Here is a 23,071-nt window from a genome sequence, read left to right on the forward strand (position 1 = left end):
GAGCAGCTAGGTTCACCTGGGTGCAGTTTTCTGCAGTTAACTCCTGTTTCTCTTGTGTGCCTTGCTGATGAAATTGCACATAAGCAAACATGAAATTTACATTATGTTCAAATTGTTTCCAAATTTATCAATACCCAGAAAAATATCATGTTTTCAAACAAGCATTATAGCAGAACTGACTGCATGTAGATGTATAATTTTTTTCTGAACCATTTGAAAGTTGAAAATATCATGACACTTCACCATTAAATATTTCAGCATGAATCATCCAGAATCAGGACATTGTCCCGTGTAACCATAATACCAATACCACGCTTCAAAAGTTGAGACTATTTTGGTATCATCTAATATTCAGTCCATATCAAACCAAGCAGAACCCATGGGGACTTTACAGGGGAAAGACCCCTGTATCCCCCACCTGATGTTTATATTGTAGAAAATCTTTAGCCTCCTAGGCCTTCCCGGAGTTCCAAAGAGCAAATTTAATAAGAGAAGGGGGAGAATGCTGAAAGAAAGGAAAAGGGTCAAGCAAGACAAAATAATAATAGTTTAGCCAGAAAACAAAGCCAAGGACTTGAGTTCCTCCTCAAGGGTATATATAATAATCTGAGCTGTATCTTTGAGTTGTTTTCCTGATAATAAAACTCCCACCAGGTGGAAGAAGTTAACTGTATGCTGACCACAAACACATGGACCCCAGAGTGGCTGGAACATAGGTTGGTAGTAAGTTTTGAAATGAGGAATTGTAACTCCTCTGAATTTGTTTTTCATTTTCAAGATTGCTTTGCATAGCCAGGCCACTCGTAATTCCCTATGAATTTTAGGATGAGCTTTCCATTTCTCCCAAAAAATTAATTTAATGATGTCAGAATTTTGATATGGCTTGCACTGAATCTGTAGACCACTTTGGGGACTACTGCCATCTTAACAATATGAACCTTAACAATATGAACTCTCCAGTCTATGAACATAGGATGTCTTATGATATATTTAGGGTTTCTAATTTCTTTCAACAATCTTTTGTAGTTTTCAATATGTGTCTTGAGTTTCCTTGGATAAAATTTTTCCTAATATTTTATTGACTATTTGTGTATCCATGTTCATAATGGATATTGGTCTATGGGGTTTTTGTGATGTCTTTATCTTATTTTATTTATAGGGTAATGATGGTCTCATAGAATATTTAGGTAGTGTTCCTTTCTCTTCTATTCTATGGAGAGGTTTACAAAGGATTAGTGTTAATTCTTCCATGAATGGCTGGGAGAATTCAACATAGAAGCCATCTGTTCCGTTCTTTTCTTTTGGGGAAGTTTTGGATACTGATTCAACCTGCTTACCTGTTACCAGATCATTCTGATTTTCCATTTTCTTAAGTCACTTTTGGTATTTTGTGTGTCTCTAGGAATTTCCCCTTTTCACCTAGGTTGCCTAACTTGTTGTGGAATAAATTTCTTATAGTGTTCTATTGTAATCCTTTGTAGGTTCAAAAGATATACAGATATACCATTATTATGTGTACCAAATGTTATTACTTATAACAAATAATACCATTATATATAATATATGTTATGTAATATATAAAGTATTTACATATTTATATAATATAGTAAAACATTTATTTTCTTATATATACAAATAATAGTATTATGTTTACCACTGTAGGCACAATTGCTAATCTAACTTCCTTGTATAACCCCCACAACTCTTAGAACTGTCCCTGAAGGTGTTGGAGGAAGAAGACAGGAATATCACCTTGATTCAGAGTCAGACACAGATGATGCTGACCTGGGATACAGTGCATGAATCTAATGACTCAGGTAATGGTTGAGGCAGGGAAACGGTCCCTGAGAATTCACAGTGGGAAAAGATACACAAAGAAGTGACAAACAGAAAACTAAACTTTAAAGGGAATTGTGGGTTATGGTGGGGCCACAAGGAAAGAGTCCATCTAAAGGAGGGGTCATGTTGGGCACCCCCAAGATGTCAACCTTGCTCTTATACTGCAGGTACTATTGTGGTGGGCCTTGTCTCCACCCCAGGGATAGGGAAGTTGTTGGATAAAGTCCCCCTGGTCCTGGATACTGAAGAACAGGCAGTTCTGCATGAGACACACAAGGGTTTGCTGCAAGAAATCTCCCACATCCTGCTGTCAGATGTTGTATCCACCTTTATCACCAGCAATAACACCCAGAACCTCAGCTCCCCAGTCACCTTTGTCTTCCAACATGTGAGTCCAGGTGGGATGGACCTGTGGGGTGGAAGACCCCTGTGTCCTGGGCACAGCCTTGGGCTTCAGGGGGCTCCCCCATGGGTGCATAATATCCCCAGGAAAGCCCTTCATGAGCCAGATTTGGGTCAGCATTTCTGAGTTACAGAACCACCATCTCACACCTATTTCCTGTTCCTAAAGTCAGTGATCCCTGGGCCAAGGGAGAAGATATGCTGTGTTTTCTGGGAGTGTGGCCAGAATGGAATTTGTCATTGGGCCGCCAAAGGCTGCAGGATGGCCAGCACCAGAGACAACAGCACCATCTTCCAATGCACCCACCTCAGCAGCTTTGCTGTCCTCATGGCCCAATACGATGTGCAGGTGAGAGCCCTGAGAAGGGCTGCATTCAATGTCAACCACTGTGTAACAAATTCCCACATATGTAAAACCTGAAAAAATTATTATCTCACAGTTATTGCTGGTCAGCAATCTGGCATGGTATAGCTAGGTTGTCTGCTCAGGTTCTTACAAGGCTGAAATCATTCTGTCAGCCTGGACTGCATTCTCATCTGAGGCTTGGGGTCCTCCTCTAACCCTCTGATTCTGGGTACAATTCAGTTCCTTGTGATGGTAGGACTGAGGTCTCCTTGTCTCCTATCTGTCAGCAGGGGTCCAGGTTTAGCTCTCAGGGGCTACCTGCATTCCTTCTCATGTGGACCTCTCCTGGGCCCTCTCACAGTGTATCAGTGTTCCTATCTGGAGGCCAGCAAGAGAAGCTTCCTCACATCAAAACTCTCTCAAACTTTGGATCTTTTCTCCAATAAAAAGCCCAGATCTCTTAGGAGCTCACATGATTAAGGCAAGCCCATGCAGGATAAACTTTCTTAACATCACTTAATGTGGGACATGAATTCCATTTGCAAATCCCTTCACAGCAGAACCTACATTGGCATTTGACTTCAAACCTGGAAGTGGTTATGTGTACCTCAGGGGATGGGATATGATTGCCAATTAGAATTCTGCTTACCACAGGGGTCTTCAGACCAGGGACGCACAGGGGCTGCATAAAGGAAGATTTGGTGATAGCAGACGGGGCCAAGGGAGCCAGTGAGTACAGGTGGATCAGGAGAAATCTTTGCCTCCTCACCTGGCCAGGTGAGCTGCTTACTTTCTCTGGTTCACCAAAACCAAATACTCTCTGGTGATCTCAAGTAATGGGGAATTTACTGAAATAAAGGTGGCACTCACATGAAAGTAAGCATGGAAATGATCACAGCACCATGGTCAGACCTCATAGGAGCCCCCAGAAGTTTGAACGATACTCCGAGTCCATGTTTCCTACAGCCATGTCCCTAAATACCACAATATTCATACTTTTACTTATATACTGCTTCCTGTTTATTGAAGAGTTCAGATAGTTGAGTTTTGAATTCCAACGGAACAAGAGAGGAAACACTGGAGATTCTCCATCTCAATCTTAGCTCCAGACACTTAGTTCCTCTTGCTTCAACAACCAAAGTTGTTAATTTCTCCTGCAGATTTCAACAGATATTTTACACATATAAATATAGTATATGTATTTCTTCTTTGGCTCTCCTTTTTTCACACAGCTGATAGATTATTCTCTTGAGTTGTCAAAGGATTCTTCATTATTTTCTGGCCAAATACATTCTGTTGTGTGAATGTGCTGTAAATTCTATATCAAGGCCTCTCATAATGGGCGTTTTTATTAGATCACTTACTAATACAAATAATGTTGCAACTGTTTACACTTACCTCATTGATCTCATGTTTGAATATGCAGTTAGAATGGATACTGGGTCAAATTCATAATTGCATGTTGGTAGATATTTCCGTATTTCAACATCTTGAGGTCGCACCTGTGGACACTGACACAGGTATTATGTAAAAGTTTGTGATTCCTCACACCATTACCACAAGTTTACTAGCAAATTTTTGGATGTTTACCCATCTAAGATGTAAATATCGTATCTAGGAAAAACTGTGTGTGTTTTTTATTATTAATGGACTGTAACATCTTCATTTAGGAGCTATTAGTATTTCTGTCTCTGGAAACAATTTGTTCACATCCTTGGTATATTTTTCCACTGTCTTGTTGGTAAATTTCTTATGGATTTGGTGGAGCTCTTAATACAGTAGGAAAATTAGTTTTATTCAATAAACCAAATATTCTCAAAATTTATAGTTCATCAAAATCATCTGGTGGCCTCATTATTTATTTTTAAACATTTTATTCCTAAACAAAATCAAACATAGAGATATGTTGCAAAATAAAATTTGTGCTAAAAATACTCAATTGCTCTTTATCCAGATGCACCTACTTTGAATGTTTTAATCTTCATTTTCTCCTTCATCCTTTCCTCTCTTTGTCTCTCTCTCTCCACCTCTCTCCATCTCTCGATCTCTCTCCTTCCCTGACTTACACTAAAAGGGAATTGGTGAGGGTTTTTTTCCTTGTCCTCAGGGATTTTAGGATGTATTCCAAAAAGTGGCAGAAAAATATGAATTTTAACCCACCACTGTCAACAAAATGTATCAGTTTTCCTCTTTTAACCAAGGATTTAATTCTAAATCTGTAAGGATTTGTGACGAGTCAGGAACAATTATTACAGGATGAGGTGTGTGGAGTTCAGGGTCAGGGTTTATACCTGGACATCATGACTCCAGGTACAGACTATGTCACACACCATCACATGATGGGGATGGAGGCTTGCTCAATATGGAACTACATGCCTATGTGAACCTCTTGTGGTGACCCATAAGCTTAGTCATGCCCAAAAGTCTAAAGGAAAATAAACACTTGTGAGTTCCAGGGCTTGGTCTTGACTAAGGACTCTCCTGTCCCTCAATCCTTCCAGAGACAGAATTAATCATATCAGATCCCATAAAATTCTAACATTCTGAACCTGTAGAAAGTTAGCCATAAACATCACATATCTACTTGGCTCCTCCATTCCTGGTTTTTATATGCCTAAAAATAAAAACAAAAATGGTGGAAGCATCATTACCCCAGAGCAGGAAAGGGTGACTGTGATGTCCTCTCTGATGTGTCCCAGGAGAAGGATCCCACACTGACTGTGATCACCTACGTGGGGCTGAGCCTCTCTCTGCTGTGCCTCCTCCTGGCAGCCCTCACCTTCCTGCTGTGCAAAGCCATCCAGAACACCAGCACTTCGCTCCACCTGCAGCTCTCACTCTGCCTCTTCCTGGCCCACCTGCTCTTCCTAATAGCCATCAACAGAACCGAGATCAAGGTGCTTAAATTGTCCCAAAATACCCCTGCTCTGCCCCAGGGGATGCTGAGTTCATGAAGCCATGCTGCCTTGGACTCCTTAATAAAATGGCATTCCAGGTAAAGTTAGATACGTAAGTAGCCAATTTCACACTGACTGGCACAATTAGAAGACACTCCATTGACAACTCCTCCATATACGTCAGAGTTCTCCCCAGTGATGAAGTATAGAAGAGGTCCTGGGGTCATGCTACACCCTGACAATCCCTCCTAGTTACACCTTCCTCCTTCCCCAGGTGCTATGTGCCATCATTGCAGGTGCCTTGCACTATCTCTACCTGGCCTCCTTCACCTGGATGCTGCTGGAGGGCCTGCACCTCTTCGTCACTGCACACAACCTGACGGTGGTCAACTACTCCAGTGTCAACAAGTTCATGAAGAAACTCACATTCCCAGTGGGCTACGGAGTCCCGGCTGTGATTGTGGTCATTTCTGCAGCATCCAGGCCCCATCTTTATGGAACACCACCCGGGTAAGGCCAGAAACTATCAAACTCTTAGAGGAAAACATAGGCAGGACACTCTATGACATAAATGACAGCAGGATCCTCTTTGACCCACCTCCTAGAGAAATTGAAATAAAAACAAAAATAAACAAATGGGACCTAATAAAACTTCAAAGCTTTTGCACAGCAAAGGAAACCATAAACAAGACCAAAAGACAACTGCCAGAATGGGAGAAAATATTTGCAAATGAAGCAACTGACAAAGGATTAATCTCCAAAATTTACAAGCAGCTCATGCAGCTCAAGAACAAAAGAACAAACAACCCAATCCAAAAATGGGCAGAAGACCTAAATAGACATTTCTCCAAAGAAGATATACAAACTGCCAACAAACACATGAAAGAATGCTCAACATCATTAATCATTAGAGAAATGCAAATCAAAACTACAATGAGATACCATCTCACACCAGTCAGAATAGCCATCATCAAAAAATCTAGAAACAGTGAATGCTGGAGAGGGTGTGGAGAAAAGGGAACCCTCTTGCACTGTTGGTGGGAATGTAAATTGATACAGCCACTGTGGAGAACAGTATGGAGGTTCCTTAAAAAACTACAAATAGAACTACCATATGACTCAGCAATCCCACTACTGGGCATATACCCTGAGAAAACCATAATTCAAAAAGAGTCATGTACCAAAATGTTCATTGCAGCTCTATTTACAATAGCCCAGAGATGGAAACAACCTAAGTGTCCATCATCGGATGAATGGATAAAGAAGATGTGGCACATATATACAATGGAATATTACTCAGCCATAAAAAGAAACGAAATTGAGCTATTTGTAATCAGGTGGATAGACCTAGAGTCTGTCATACAGAGTGAAGTAAGTCAGAAAGAGAGAGACAAATACCGTATGCTAACACATATATATGGAATTTAAGAAAAAAAAATGTCATGAAGAACCTAGGGGTAAAACAGGAATAAAGACACAGACCTACTAGAGAATGGACTTGAGGATATGGGGAGGGGGAAGGGTAAGCTGTGACAAAGAGAGAGAGAGGCATGGACATATATACACTAACAAACGTGAGGTAGATAGCTAGTGGGAAGCAGCCGCATAGCACAGGGAGATCAGCTCGGTGGTTTGTGACCGCCTGGAGGGGTGGGATAGGGAGGGTGGGAGGGAGGGAGATGCAAGAGGGAAGAGATATGGGAACATATGTATATGTATAACTGATTCATTTTGTTGTAAAGCAGAAACTAACACACCATTGTAAAGCAATTATACTCCAATAAAGATGTTAAAAAAAAAAAAAAGCAAATCTCCACTGTACTTATCTTCTCCAGCATGACCATGGCCATCATAGAACCAACATAGCACTTTAGTTTTTTAAGATATATTTTTTATTGAAGTAACATTGTTTTGTAACACTATATACGTTTCATGTATACAACTTTATATTTCTACTTCTATATACCTACAACTTGCTCACCACCAGAAATTGAGTTTCCATCCATCACCATAAAGTTGACCCACTTTACCCATTTTGCCTCCCCTCAACCATGCCCCTTCCCCTGTGACAGCCAGTACTCTGTTTTCTGTATCTACAGGGGGAGGAGGCTTGTTTGGTTTGGTTTGTTCATTTCTTTTGTTTGTTTATAGTTTGTTGTATTCCACATATGTATGAAATCAGACTGTATTTGTCTTTCTCCACCTGACTTATTTCACTTAGCACAATACCCCCAATGTCCATCCATGTTGTCACAAATGGCAAGGTTTCATCAGTTTTATGGCTGGGTAGTACTCCATGGCTGGTGTGGCTGTGTGTGTGTGTGTGTGTGTGTGTGTGTGTGTGTATCATGCCTTCTTTATCCGTTGATGGGCACTTAGGTTGCTTCCATATCTTATCTATTGTAAATAATGCTGCAGTGAACATAAAGGTCCATATATCATTTTGAGTTAGTGTTTTTGTAGTCTTTGGATAAGTATCTAGACGTGAGATACCTGGATCAGATGGCAGTTCTGTTCTTAATTTTTTTTTTGAGGATCTCCATACTGTCTTCCATAGTGGCTGCACCAATTTACATCCCTACCAACAGTAATATAAGGGTTCCCTTTTCTCCACATCCTCACTGTTATTTCATGCCTTTTTGATAAGAGCCATTCTGACAGCTGTGCTGGGACATCTCATTGTGGTTTTGATTTACATTTCTCTAACAGTGATGTTGAACATTCTTTCATGTGCCTGCTGGCTATCTCTATGTCTTCTTTGGAAAACGTCTATTCAGCTCTCCTGCCATTTTTAAATCAGGTTATCAGTAGCAGAGATGTGAGCAAGTGCAGACTGTCACCCACAACAAAGTCCTATGCTGATAAAAATTAATGTTAACCTGCATCAGATGGGCCCTGACATGCCGGCCTTCCTAGATATCTTAGCAAAAAAGTCAGCAAACTTTCTCTGTGAAAGGCAAGATAGTATATATTTTGGCTTTGTGGGTCATATGGTCTCTGTTGTGATGACTCACCTCTATCCTTGTAGCTCAAAAGCAGCCACAGAAAAGCTATAAGAAATGAATGTGACTGTGACTCAGTAAAACACATTTCCAAAATCAGACAGCAGCCCGACGTGGACCACAGGCTGCCGTTTGCTAACTCCTGCCTTAGTAGCTCTCTCTTAGGTTCTTCCTGGTGGATCCAGCTAACCCTCTCCATGGTCCTCACACCTCCCAAGTCATTCACAATTCCCTACTTGGGATGAAACACCAACTTGATCATTTCTATCAGTGTGAACTTCAGTTACTGACTTTGTATCCTTATGCCTCAGATGTCTGACCTGTGATCATTTGATTACCTATGTTGTCATGAAGAATAAATTACATAATGCACATGAACCCTGCCATAGCAGTGTCAGGTTTACTGTTGTTTCTGTCTCTCATACTCTCTCGCTCTCTCTCTCCTTGGCTGTCCCAATTTTTTTTTATCCTATCTACACCTACTCATCATCCACATCTCAGCATAAACACAATTCAATTCTCTCAGGGAATCCTTCCCAATATCTGAATCTCCTATAACCCTGACTAGGTTATAGATCCATCTACATGTTCAGACAGCTCCTCATATTTGATTGTAAACTTCATCATTTTGATAGTTTCTATTTTCTGATTGTTGATGTGCCCACCTAGCTAGGAACTCCCTGATGACAGACATCACTCTATCTTAACAAGAACTGGGCCTTCAAAACCAAGTACAAATCCTTATACAGGAGGAGACACTCAATATTGCTCCAATAAACCATAAATTAACTTCTCTATTCATTTTTTCTTTAAAACATGTATATTTTTCTGCCAGTGTATCTGAAGACCAAAACTTAAAACACGTTTTTAAAAAAATTTTTCTTTTTTTAAAACCACTTTTTAACTTTGCTGTACATGTAAAAAGCTGCACATAATTCATGTATACAGCCTGATAAATTGGGAATAAGTATACAGCCATGTCCCTTACCAAAATAAAGGGCATACACAAACTTTCAATTCTGCAAAATAATAACTTCAGGAGCTCTAATACAGAGCATAGTGCCTATAGCTAATAATACTGTGTTGTATATTTTAAATTTGCTAAGGGTGTAGCTCTTATGAGAAATATTCTTACCAAAAAAAGCAATAATAATATTTATTATTATTATTAATAACGGAGGCAGAAAAATACTTTGGAGGATGAGGGATATGTTTATTTATCGATTCTTTATCCACAAAGGCCAATATATTCTTTTATTTTTAACATCTTTATTACAGTAAAATTGCTTTACAATGTTGTGTTAGTTTCTGCTGTATAACAAAGTGAATCAGCTATATGTATACATATATCCCCATATCCCCTCCCTCTTGGGTCTCCCTCCCATCCTCCATATCCCACCCCTCTCCGTGGGCACAAACCACTGAGCTGATCACCCTATGCTATGCGGCTGCTTCCCAGTAGCTATCTATTTTACATTTGGTAGTGTGTATATGTCAGCGCTACTCTCTAACTTACTCTCAACTTACATTTCCCACACCCCATGTCCTCAAGTCCATTCTCTACGTCTGTATCGTTATTCCTGTCCTGCACCTAGGTTTGTCAAAACCATTATTTTTTCTTCTTTAGATTCCATATATATGTGTTAGCATATGGTATTTGTTTTTCTCTTTCTGACTTACTTCACTCTCTATGACAGACTCAAGGTCCATCCACCTCACTAAAAATAACTCATTTTTGTTTCTTTTTATGGTTGAGTAATATTCCATTGTATATATGTGCCACATCTTTTTCATCCTGTCATCTGTCGATGGACACTTAGGTTGCTTCCATGTCCTGGCTATTGTAAATAGAGCTGCAATGAACATTGTGGTACATTAGTCTTTTTGAATTATGGTTTTCTCAGGGTATATGGCCAAGAGTGGGATTGCTGGGTCGTATGGTAGTTCTATTTTTAGATTTTTAAGGAACCTCCGTACTGTTCTCCATAGTGGCTGTATCAATTTACATTCCCACCAAGAGTGCGAGAGGGTTCCCTTTTCACCACACCCTCTCCAGCATTTATTGTTTGTAGATTTTTTGATGATGGCCATTCTGACCGGTGTGAGATGATATCTCAATGTAGTTTTGATTTGCATTTCTCTAATGATTAATGATATTGAACAGTCTTTCATGTGCTTGTTGGAAATCTGTATGTCTTCTTTGGAGAAATGTCTATTTAGGTCTTCTGCCCATTTTTGGATTGGGTTGTTTGTTTTTTTGATATTGAGCTGCATGAGCTGCTTGTAAATTTTGGAGATTAATCATTTGTCACTTGTTTCATTTGCAAATATTTTCTCCCATTCTGAGGGTTGTCTTTTCACCTTGTATATGGCTTCCTTTGCTGTGCAAAGCTCTTAACTTTCATTAGGTCCCATTTGTTTATTTTTGTTTTTATTTCCATTTCTCTATGAGGTGGGTCAAAAAGGATCTTGCTGTAATGTATGTCATAGACTGTTCTGCCTATGTTTTCCTCTAAGAGTTTGACAGTGTCTGATCTTACATTTAGGTCTTTAATCCATTTTGAGTTTATGTTTGTGTATGGTGTTAGGGAGTGTTCTAATTTCATTCTTTTACATGTAGATGTCCAGTTTTCACAGCACCACTTATTGAAGAAGCTGTCTTTTCTCCACTGTATATTCTTGCCTCCCTTGTCAAAGATAAGGTGACCATATGTGTGTGGGTTTATCTCTGGGCTTTCTATCCTGTTCCATTGATTTATATTTCTGTTTTTGTGCCAGAACCATATTGTCTTGATTACTGTAGCTTTGTAGTATAGTCTGAAGTCAGGGAGCCTGATTCCTCCAGCTCCGTTTTGCTTTCTCAAGATTGTTTTGGCTATTCAGGGTATTTTGTGTTTCCATACAAATTGTGAAATTTTTTGTTCTAGTTCTGTGAAAAATGCCAGTGGTAGTTTGATAGGGATTGCATTGAATGTGTAGATTGCTTTGGGTAGTAGAGTCATTTTCACAATGTTGATTCTTCCGATCCAAGAACATGGTATATCTCTCCATCTGTTTGTATCATCTTTAATTTCTTTCATCAGTGTCTTTTAATTTTCTGTATACAGGTATTTTATCTCCTTCAGTAGGTTTATTCCTAGGTATTTTATTCTTTTTGTTGCAATGGTAAAAGGGAGTGATTTCTTAATTTCACTTTCATATTTTTCATCATTAGTGTATAGGAATGCCAGAGATTTCTGTGCATTAGTTTTGTATCCTGCTACTTTACCAAATTCATTGATTAGCTCTGGTAGTTTTCTAGTAGCATCTTTAGGATTCTATATCTATAGTATCATGTCATCTGCAAACAGTGACAGCTTTACTTCTTCTTTTCTCGTTTGGATTCCTTTTATTTCTTTTTCTTCTTTGATTGCTGTGGCTAAAACTTCCAAAACTATGTTGAATAATAGTGGTGAGAGTGGGCAACCTTGTCTTGTTCCTGGTCTTAGTGGAAATGGTTTCAGTTTTTCACCATTGAGGATGATGTTGGCTGTGGGTTTGTCATATATGGTCTTTATTATGTGGAGATAAGTCCCCTCTATGCCTACTTTCTGGAGGGGTTTTATCATAAGTGGGTGTTGAATTTTTTCGAAAGCTTTCTCTGCATCTATTGAGATGACCATATGCTTTTATCCTTAATTTTGTTAATATGGTGTATCACATTGATTGATTTCCGTATATAGAAAAATCCTTGCATTCCTGGGATAAACCCCACGTGATCATGGTGTACAATCCTTTAATGGGCTGTTGGATTCTGTTTGCTAGTATTTTGTTGAGGATTTTTCCTCTATGTTCATCAGTGATATTGGCCTGTAGAGTCCTTTCTTTGTGACACCTTTGTCTGGTTTTGGTATCAGGGTGATGGTGGCCTCGTAGAATGAGTTTGGGTGTGTTCCTCCCTCTGCTATATTTTGGAAGAGTTTGAGAAAGATAGGTGTTAGCTCTTCTCTAAATGTTTGATAGAATTCGCCTGTGAAGGCTTCTGTTCTTGGACTTTTGTTTGTTGGAAGATTTTAAATCACAGTTTCAATTTCAGTGCTTGTGATTGGTCTGTTCATATTTTCTATTTCTTCCTGGTTCAGTCTCGGAGGGTTGTGCATTTCTAAGAATTTGTCCATTCCTTCCAGTTTGTCCATTTTATTGGCATATAGTTGCTTGTAGTAATCTCTCATGATCCTTTGTATTTCTGCAGTGTCAGTTGTTACCTCTCCTTTTTCATTTCTAATGCTATTGATTTCAGTCTTCTTCCTTTTTTTCTTGATGAGTCTGGCAATGCTTGATCAATTTTCTTTATCTTCTTAAAGAACAAGCTGTTAGTTTTATTGATCTTTGCTATTTTGGGTTTTTTTTTTGTTCTATTTCATTTATTTCTGCTCTGACCTTTATGATTTCTTTCCTTCTGCTAACTTTGGGTTTTGTTTGTTCTTCTTTCTCTAATTGCTTTAGGTGTAAGTTTAGTTTGTTTATTTGAGATTTTTCTTGTTTCTTGAGGTAGGATTGTATTGCTATAAACTTCCCTCTTAGAACTGCTTTTGCTGCATCCTTTAGGTTTTGGGTCGTCATGTTTTCATTGTCATTTTTTTCTACGTATTTTTGATGTCCTGTTTGATTTCTTCAGTGATATCTTGGTTATTTAGTAGCATATATATATATACATATATATATGTATATATATATATATATATATATACATATATATATTATTATTATTTTTTTTTTTTTTTGCGGTACATGGGCCTCTCACTGTTGTGGCCTCTCCCGTTGCGGAGCACAGGCTCCAGATGCACAGGATCAGCGGCCATGCCTCATGGGCCCAGCCACTCCGTGGCATGTGGGATCTTCCTGGACCGGGGCACAGACCTGTGTCCCCTGCATTGGCAGGCGGACTCTCAACCACTGCACCACCAGGGAAGCCCCAGCATATTTTTTAGCATCCATTGTGTTTCGATTTTTTACATTTTTTTCCCCTCTAATTGATATCTAGTCTCATAGCGTTGTGGTCGGAAAACATAGTTGAAATGATTTCAATTTTCTTAAATTTACCAAGGTTTATTTGTGACCCAAGATGTGATCTGTCCTATAGAATGTTCCATGAGCACTTGAGAAGAAAGTGTACTCTGCTGTTTTGGGGTGGAATGTCTATAAATATCAATTAAGTTCATCTTGTTTAAGGTGTCATTTAAAGCTTGTGTTTCCTTATTATTTTCATTTTGGATGATCTCTATTGGTTAAAGTGGGGTTTAAAGTCCTCTAATATGATTGTGTTACTGTCGATTTCTCCTTTTATGGCTGTGAGCATTTGCCTTATGTATTGACGTGTTCTGGTGTTGGGTGCATAAATATTTACAATTGTTATATCTTCTTCATGGACTGATCCCTTGATCATTATGTAGTGTCCATTTTGTCTGTTGTAATAGTTTTTATTTTAAAGTCAATTTTGTCTGATGTGAGAATTGCTACTCCAGCTTTCTTTTGATTTCCATTTGCATGGAATATCTATTTCCATCCCCTCACTTTCAGTCTGTATGTGTCCCTAAGTCTGAAGCAGGTCTCTGTGGATAGCATATATACAGGCCTTGTTTTTGTAACCATTCAGCCAGTCTATGTCTTTTGGTTGGAGCATTTATTTTATATATGTTTAAGGTAATTATCGATATGTGTGTTCCTATTACCATTTTCTTAATTGTTTGGGTTTGTTTTCGTAGGTCTTTTCCTTCTCTTGTGTTTCCTGCCTGGAGAAGTTCCTTTAGCAGCTGTTGTAAAGCTGCTTTGGTGATGCTGAATTCTCTTAGCTTTTGCTTGTCTGGAAAGGTTTTAATATCTCCGTCTAATCTGAATGAGTTCCTTGCTGGGTAGAGTAATCTTGGTTGTAGGTTTTTCCGGTTCATCACTTTAAATATGTCCTGCCACTCCCTTCTGGCTTGCAGAGTTTCTGCTGAAAGATCAGCTGTTAACCTTATGGGGATTCCCTTGTTTTTTTATCTATTGCTTTTCCCTTTCTGCTTTTCATAATTTTTCTTTGTATTTAATTTTTGATAGTTTGATTAATATGTGTCTTGGTGTGTTTCTCCTTGGATTTTTCCTGTATGGGACCCTCTGCACTTCCTGGACTTGACTGACTCTTTTCTTTTCCATGTTAGGGAAGTTTTCAACTATAATCTGCTCAAATATTTTCTCAGCCCCTTTCTTTTTCTCTTCTGCTTCTGGGACCCCTATAATTCGAATGTTGGTGCGTTTAATGTTGTCCCAGAAGTCTCTGAGACTGTCCTCAGTTCTTTTCATTCTTTTTTCTTTATTCTGCTCTGCAGTAGTTATTTCCACTATTTAATCTCCAGGTCACTTATCCATTCTTCTGCCTCAGTTATTCTGCTATTGTTCCTTCTAGAGAAGTTTAATTATTGTGTTGTTCACCATTGTTTGTTTGCTCTTTACTTCTTCTAAGTCCTTTTTAAACGTTTCTTGTATTTTCTCCATTCAATTTCCAAGATTTTGGATCATCTTTAGTATCATGATTCTGAATTCTTTTTCAGGTAGACTGCCTATTTCCTCTTCTTTTGTTTGCTCTGGTGGGTTTTCACCCTGCCCCTTCATCTGCTGCATATTTCTCTGTCTTCTCATTTTGTTTAACTTACTGTGTTTGGCGTCTCCTTTTTGCAGGCTGCAGGTTTGTAGTTCCCATTGTTTTTGCTGTCTTCCCCCAGTGGGTAATGTTGGTTCAGTGGCTTGTGTAGACTTCCTGGTGGAGGGGACTGGTAAGGCCAATATATTCTTGAATCTCCTTCCACCTCTCTCATAGATGCTGGCTCCACACAGACAAAGGATTTATATGGACCTTTCTTGGCCCTGTCTGCACCATCTTCTCTGTGAGTAATGGATGACATCAGAGCATCCTTCCTATCTGGTTGAGCATGAATCAAAAGCAGAGGTGTAAAGAGGAGTATAGGCAGAGTGACCAGTTTTTCCAGTTTGTTCAGGAATGAGTGGACGCCCAGGATGCAGAAATTTCCACTTTAAAACCAAGAAGGATTGTTTCCTTAGACATGGGACTTTCAGTGTTTAAAGATGTAAATTCCCATGCAAACTGAGTTACTGGGTGTTGGGTCTGGTGTTCTATGACTGTAGTGAAATAAAAAACCTTCCTACCTGCTGGTTTAGGTGTTGGATGAGCCAGGAGGAACATTTAGCAGGTGTGGATGTATTCAATATGCCTTATGGTGTTTCTGCAGATTAATTTCCTGATAACCTTCTGGATTGTGAAAAACAAGCTCTCAACACTGATGATGTCCACTCTCTGGATCACTAGGTGAGATGGGTCAGAGGTACACATTGCTCCTCATAAAAAGCATGACCCGGGAGTGAGGCCATACGGTTCCAAGCTCCTGATGTACATTCACAGGAATTCTAAGCAGACTTGAGGGAAGATGTACAGCCACACACCTTGGAAGTTCAGATACAGTGTTTTTCTGCTGACACCCAAGCCGGAAACATTCCATTCGTCTATAACCCAAAAATGAAACTACCTCAGCTACAAGGAGAATTCACTTTGTTCTGAAAAACAGGGATTACTACCATGGCTCTATGAGAAAGGTCCTGAGAACATTTACATCCTTATAAACCACTTAGGAAATTACATACCTGACCCAGAACCCAGGATGCCCTTTCCTGCCCATACCTTTATTTAAGCTCCTCCTGCTACCCTCAACCACACTGCGCTACCTGATGAAATCAGGTTCATTAGCCACATATCACATCTTCTAAGAGGCTAGGGATGTGCTTTGCTTTCCTCAAGTTTACAAAGAATGAATCATCTGGGCAAAGCATGCTCTGGGTCAGTTCATAGAGAGGAAAAGGATAGGAACAGTATTGGAGGGACCAAGGACAGAGGTACCTAATATTCACAAATTAATCATTGACCATTTGTATTTGGTTTTCCAGTAGACTGTAAGGTTTGTGAAAACAAAAATCTTGCCCTTGTTATTTTTAATGCACAGGGTCCAACACACAGCCAGGTGTACAGAACATCCACAGTAATATCGGTTGATTGAAACTGGGGATATTCATGCAACATCATATTACTGAAACCCACATTATGAAGTGTCACTACGAACTTCAGTCCAAGTCTAAATGCCATCCAGGATCGAAAAAGCATTTCTTTTCGAGAATCATTGACAGTAAATATCAGAGTGGCCACAACTCAGTCAGAGGCATCCATGGTGTAGAAAAGAAATGGCTTTGATTGTTTTGCTCAGGGTGCATCACGAGCCTCCTTTCGCTTCCTACCCAGGATGATGACATTTAAAGCCACAGCTCAGCTCTTCATCTTGGGATGCACATGGTGTCTGGGAATCCTGCAGGTGGGACCGGCTGCCCACATCATGGCCTACCTCTTCACCATCATCAACAGCCTGCTGGGTGTCTTCATCTTCCTGGTGTACTGCCTCCTAAGCCATCAGGTATCACTGTCTGACTCCCACTCAAAACTCTTCCCATCCTCATTCCTCTCTGTTCTGACCCAGACCACATTTTGCATCTACAGGTCAAAGAGCAGTACAGGACATGGTTCAAAAGGATGAAGAAAACCAAAGCCGAATCTGAGGAGTACACACTCTCCAGCAAGACCTTGTCGGATCCCTCTAAACACAGTGTGGTAAGATCATGTACTGCTCCCAGAGCACTTCACTAAAAGATCCATTGAGCAGCACATGCTTATCATGCTGAATAATTGGGTATAAAGCAGGTGATACCCTATGATAGCTCACAGTGGTTTACATCTAGACTCACCCAAGACATTCATCTATCATGAAAGAAAGTTTATAGGACATTCCTACCAAAAACAGCAGATTACACTTTCTTCTCAAGTGTGCACAGAACATTCTCCAAGATAGATCACATCTTGGGTCACAGATCAAGCCTCAGTAAATTTAAGAAAACTGAAATCATATCAAGCATCTTTTCTGTCCACAACGCTATGAGATTAGAAATGAATAACAGGGAACAAAACGTAAAAAACACAAACACATGGAGGCTAAACAATACGTTACTAAATAACCAGGAGATCACTGAAGAAATCAAAGAGGAAATCAAAAAATACCTAGAGACAAATGACAATGAAAACACGACAATCCAAAACCTATGGGATGCAGCAAAACCAGTTCTAAGAGGGAAGTTTATAGCTATACAAGTCTACCTCAAGAAACAAGAAAAATCTCAAATAAACAATCTAACCTTACACCTAAAGGAACTAGAGAAAGAAGAACAAACAAAACCCAAAGTTAGCAGAAGGAAAGAAATCATAAAGATCAGATCAGAAATAAATGAAATAGAAGCAAAGAAAACAATAGCAAAGATGAATAAAACTAAAAGCTGGTTCTTTGAGAAGATAAACAAAATTGATAAACCATTAGCCAGACTCATCAAGAAAAAGAGGGAGAGGACTCAAATCAATAAAATTAGAAATGAAAAAGGAGAAGTTACAACAGACCCCGCAGAAATACAAAGCATCCTAAGATACTACTACAAGCAACTTTATGCCAATAAAATGGACAACCTGGAAGAAATGGACAAATTCTTAGAAAGGTATAACCTTCCAAGACTGAACCAGGAAGAAATGGAATATATGAACAGACCAATCACAAGTAATGAAATTGAAACTGTGATTAAAATCTTCCAACAAACCAAAGCCCAGAACCATATGGCTTCACAGACGAATTCAATCAAACATTTAGAGAAGAGTTAACACCTATCCTTCTCAAACTCTTCCAAAAATAGCAGAGGGAGGAACATTCCCAAACTCATTCTATGAGGCCACCATCACCCTGATACCAAAACCAGATAAAGATTTAACGAAAAAAAGAAAACTACAGGACAATATCACTGATGAACATAGATGCAAAAATCTTCAACAAAATACTAGCAAACAGAATCCAACAGCACATTAAAAGGATTGTACACCATGATCAAGTGGGGTTTATCCCAGGAATGCAAGGATTCTTCAATATACGCAAATCAATCTATGTGATACACCATATTATCAAATTGATGAATAAAAACCATATGATCATCTCAGTAGGTGCAGAAAAAGCTTTTGACAAAATCCAACACCCATTTATGATAAAAACTCTACAGAAAGTAGGCATAGAGGGAACCTACCTCAACAGATAAAAGCCATATATGACAAACCCATAGCCAACATCGTTCTCAATGGTGAAAGACTGAAACCATTTCCTCTAAGATCAGGAACAAGGCAAGCTTGCCCACTGTCACTACTATTATTCAACATAGTTTTGGAGGTTTTAGCCACAGCAATCAGAGAGGAAAAAGAAACAAAAGGAATCCAAATTGGAAAAGAAGTAAAGCTGTCACTGTTTGCAGTAACATGATACTATACACAGAGAATCCTAAAGATGCCACCAGAAAACTGCTAGAGCTAATCAATGAATTTGGTAAAGTAGCAGGATACAAAATTAATGTACAGAAATCTCTTGCATTCATATACACTAATGATGAAAAATCTGAAAGAGAAATTAAGGAAACACTTCCATTTACCACTGCAACAAAAAGAATAAAATACCTAAGGATAAACCTACCTAAGGAGGCAAAAGACCTGTATGCAGAAAACTATAAGACACTGAAGAAAGAAATTAAGGATGATACAAACAGATGGAGAGATATACCATGTTCTTGGATTGGAAGAATCAACATTGTGAAGATGACTATACACCCAAAGCAATCTACAGATTCAATGCAATCCCTATCAAACTACCAATGGCATTTTCCCCAGAACTAGAACAAAAAGCTTCACAATTTGTATGGAGACACAAAAGACCCCAAATAGCCAAAGCAATCTTGAGGGAAAGGAAAAAAAAACGGAGCTGGCAGAATCAGCGCCCTGACATCAGACTCTACTACAAAGCCCCAGTAATTAAGATAATATGGTACTAGCACAGAAACAGAAATATAGATCAGTGTAAAAGGATAGCAACCCCAGAGATAAACCCATGCACATATGGTCACCTTACCTTTGGTAAAGGAGGCAAGAATATACAATGGAGAAAAGACAGCCTCTTCAATATGTGGTACTGGGAAAACTGGACAGCTACAGGTAAAAGTATGAAATTAGAACGCTCCCTAACACCATATACAAAAATAAACTCAAAATGGATTAAAGACCTGAAATGTAAGGGCAGACACTCTAAAACTCTTAGAGGAAAACATAGGCAGAACAATCAATGACATAAATCACAGCAAGATCCTTTTTGACCCACCTCCTAAAGAAATGGAAATAAAAACAAACAAATAGGACCTAATGAAACTTAAAATCTCTTGCACAGCAAAGGAAACCATAAACAAGTCGAAGAGACAACCTCAGAATGGGAGAAAATATTTGCAAATGAAGCAACAGACAAAGGATTAATCTCCAAAATATACAAGCAGGTCATGCAGCTCAATATCAAAAAAACAAACAACCCAATCCAAAAAATGGGCAGAAAACCTAAATAGACATTTCTCCAAGAAGATATACAGATTGCCAATAAACACATGAAAGGATGCTCAACATCACTAATCATTAGAGAAATGCAAATCAAAACTGCAATGAGGTATCACCTCACGCCGGTCAGACTGGCCATTATCAAAAAATCTACAAACAATAAATGCTAGAGAGGGTGTGAAGAAAAGGGAACCCTTTGTTGGAGGCAATGTAAATTGATACAGCCACTATGAGAACAGTATGGAGGTTCCTTAAAAAACTATAAATAGAACTACTATACGACCCAGCAATCCCACTCCTGGGCATATACCCCAAGAAAACCATAATTCAAAAAGAGACATGTACCACAATGTTCATTGCAGTACTGTTTACAATAGCCAGGACATGGAAGCAACCTAAGTGTTGATCAACAGATGAATGGATAATGAAGATGTGGCACACATGTACAATGGAATTTTACTCAGCCGTAAAAAGAAATGAAATTGAGTTATTTTTAGTGAGGGGGATGGATCTACAGTCTGTCATACAGAATGAAGTAAGTCAGAAAAAGCAAACAAATACTGTATGGTAACACATACATATGGAATCTAAAAAAAAAAAAAAAAAGGTTCTGATGAACCTAGGAGCAGGACAGGAATAAAGACACAGATGTAGAGAATGGACTTGTGGACACAGGGAGGGGGAAGCATAAGCTGGGACGAAGTGAGAGCGTAGCATTGACATATATATACTACCAAATGTTAAATAGATAGCTAGTGGGAAGCAGCTGCATAGCACAGGGAGATCAGCTCGGTGCTTTGCGACCACCTAGAGGGGTGGGATAGGGAGGCTGGGAGGGAGACGTAAGCGAGAGGGGATATGGGGATATATGTATACATATAGCTGATTCACTTTGTTATACAGTAGAATCTAACACAACATTGTAAAGCAATTATACTCCAATATAGATGTAAAAAAAATAAAATTTAATTAAAAAAAAGAATAAACTGCTGATAATGTGACAAAGATAAATTTCATGGGCACTATATTAAGTGAAAACACCAGACACCAGGCACCAGACACAAGAAATAGAACCACATACTGTGTGGTTCTATTTCTCTGAACAGGAAAAACAGATTTATGGTGATAGAAGTCAGAATACTGGTTACCTCTGATGATGGGGCTTATTGACTGGGGTAGGGCCCAAGGGAAACTTCTGGGGAGATAAAATATTTTATATTTGATGTGGGTGGTATAGACATATATAAAATTCATTAAGGTATACACTAAAACTTATGAAATTTTACCTAACTTATGCCTCAGTTAAAGAACTTTAAAACACAAAAATAGAATCATGTGAGTACAGGTTAAAATGGAGAATGGCCCCCTGGGGTGAAGCTCTGTAGAAAGAGCCAGACTCTGTCACTTACTACCTTACATACCTCTGTAAACTCACCTCAACTTTCCAGGCCTCAGTTTCCTCATCTGTGAATTGGGGATAATAACCAGTACCTTCCTGAAAGTCTGTGAGGACTAAATAACCTAAAAGATACGAAGTTTAGGGTAGTAGCTACTATCTAGTAATAATAAGCACTAAATAATTATTTGCTAGTATGATGATGAATGGTTGAATATTCATTGCTAGGGAGAAAGATGGTCACTATAAGAATAAAAGGAACAATTATCTGGAAACTTATAAAATGTCAAAAATATTTTCATTTAATTCCATTTCTTCAAAATATATGAAACTTAAAATTGACAGAATTACAAGACTTATTCAGTAATCCATACTTATGGTGGGAGAGTATCATATACTGAGAGGCTTCTCAGTATATGATAGATCAGAAACTGCTAAGGACTGTATGTTTGTGCTCCCCAAAATTCACATGCTGAAGCCTCAGCCCCAAGAGGATGGTATTAAGAGGTGGGGCCCTTGGGATGTAACTAGGTCATGGGGATGTAGCCTTCATGAATGGGATCAGTGCCCTTATTTATATAGAGACCCCAGAGAGCTCTCTTGCTCCCCTTCTGCCACATGAGGACACAGCGAGAGTATGGCCATCTATGAACCAGGAAGTGGGCCCTCACCAGATGTCAAATCTACCAGCCTTGATCTTGGACTTCCAGCCTCCAGGACTGTGAGAAATAAATTTCTGTTGTTTATTAGTTACCCAGTCAACAGTATTTTTGTTATAGCAGCCTGAGCTAAGACAGAGACCAATATTTTAAAATGTGTAAAAGACTTTTAAACACAAATAATATGCTCCATCTAGTGAATATATGTAGAATACATTGATTTCAACTACCCACGAAGCATTTATAAAAATTGACCATATACTAAGTGCACCAGTTAGAGACTGCATTCAGCCATAATAAACCCATCCCTGCCTTCCCCCAGCCTCCCCCCAAAAAAGACAATGTCATGTACCAGCAAGAGGTACATCTTATTCGTGTAACAGAATGTCCAGAAATAAACAATCCAGGGCTGGTACAGCCATACAAGGACACCAACTGGGGAACCAGGATGGTTGTGACTTCTGGCCACACTCTCTTTAGCCTGTGGCTTTCACCCTCATGGTCACAGGATGGCTCCTCTAGCCCTGGACACGGTGTCTGCTTGTACAGAAGAAGGAGAGGGATCTGGCTAAATGAAACCACTCCTTTGCAACATCTTTCCCAGGACTCACACCCAGCGATGTCTCATACTGGCCAGGACTGGAGGATGTGGCCTCGCCTGGCAGCAAGGACAGGAAGATGGAGGTGTTTTAATAGTGCACATTCCCTGATGGTGTTGTGGTTTGAATGATGCCCCCACAAAAGATATGTCCACCTGGAAACTATGGATGTGATCTGATTTGGAAAAGGGTCTTTGCAGATGTAATTAAAGATCTTGAGATGAGACCATCCTGGATATCTGGGTGGACCCTAAATCCAATGACAAGTGTCCTTAAAAGAGACAGAAGAGGAGAAGACACAGACACACAGAGGAGAAGTCCATTTGAAAATGGAGGCAGAGATGGGAGAGATGCTGCCACAAGACAAGGAACACCTGGAGCCACCAAAAGTTGGAAGAGGCAAG

The 23,071-nt window shown here is 39.2% G+C and overlaps 2 protein-coding genes across 2 annotated transcripts in view; both read left to right on the top strand.

The window, feature by feature from the left end:
• ADGRE3 (adhesion G protein-coupled receptor E3) overlaps positions 1–23,071 on the top strand; it is a 247,176-nt gene that overhangs the window by 143,207 nt on the left and 80,898 nt on the right. The gene's annotated exons all lie outside the window — the stretch shown is intronic.
• Positions 1,106–21,167, top strand: LOC101273215 (adhesion G protein-coupled receptor E2). The gene is made up of 11 exons (XM_049707323.1): positions 1,106–1,124; positions 1,710–1,817; positions 2,007–2,237; positions 2,415–2,590; positions 5,287–5,484; positions 5,759–5,994; positions 15,322–15,388; positions 15,752–15,828; positions 16,810–16,978; positions 17,062–17,172; positions 21,120–21,167. Exons 1-11 carry the CDS (start codon positions 1,106–1,108, stop codon positions 21,165–21,167), a joined length of 1,440 nt encoding a protein of 479 aa, XP_049563280.1.

The sequence above is a fragment of the Orcinus orca genome, chromosome 3 (genome assembly GCF_937001465.1).
Source record: "Orcinus orca chromosome 3, mOrcOrc1.1, whole genome shotgun sequence".
NCBI classification, from domain to species: Eukaryota; Metazoa; Chordata; class Mammalia; order Artiodactyla; family Delphinidae; genus Orcinus; species Orcinus orca.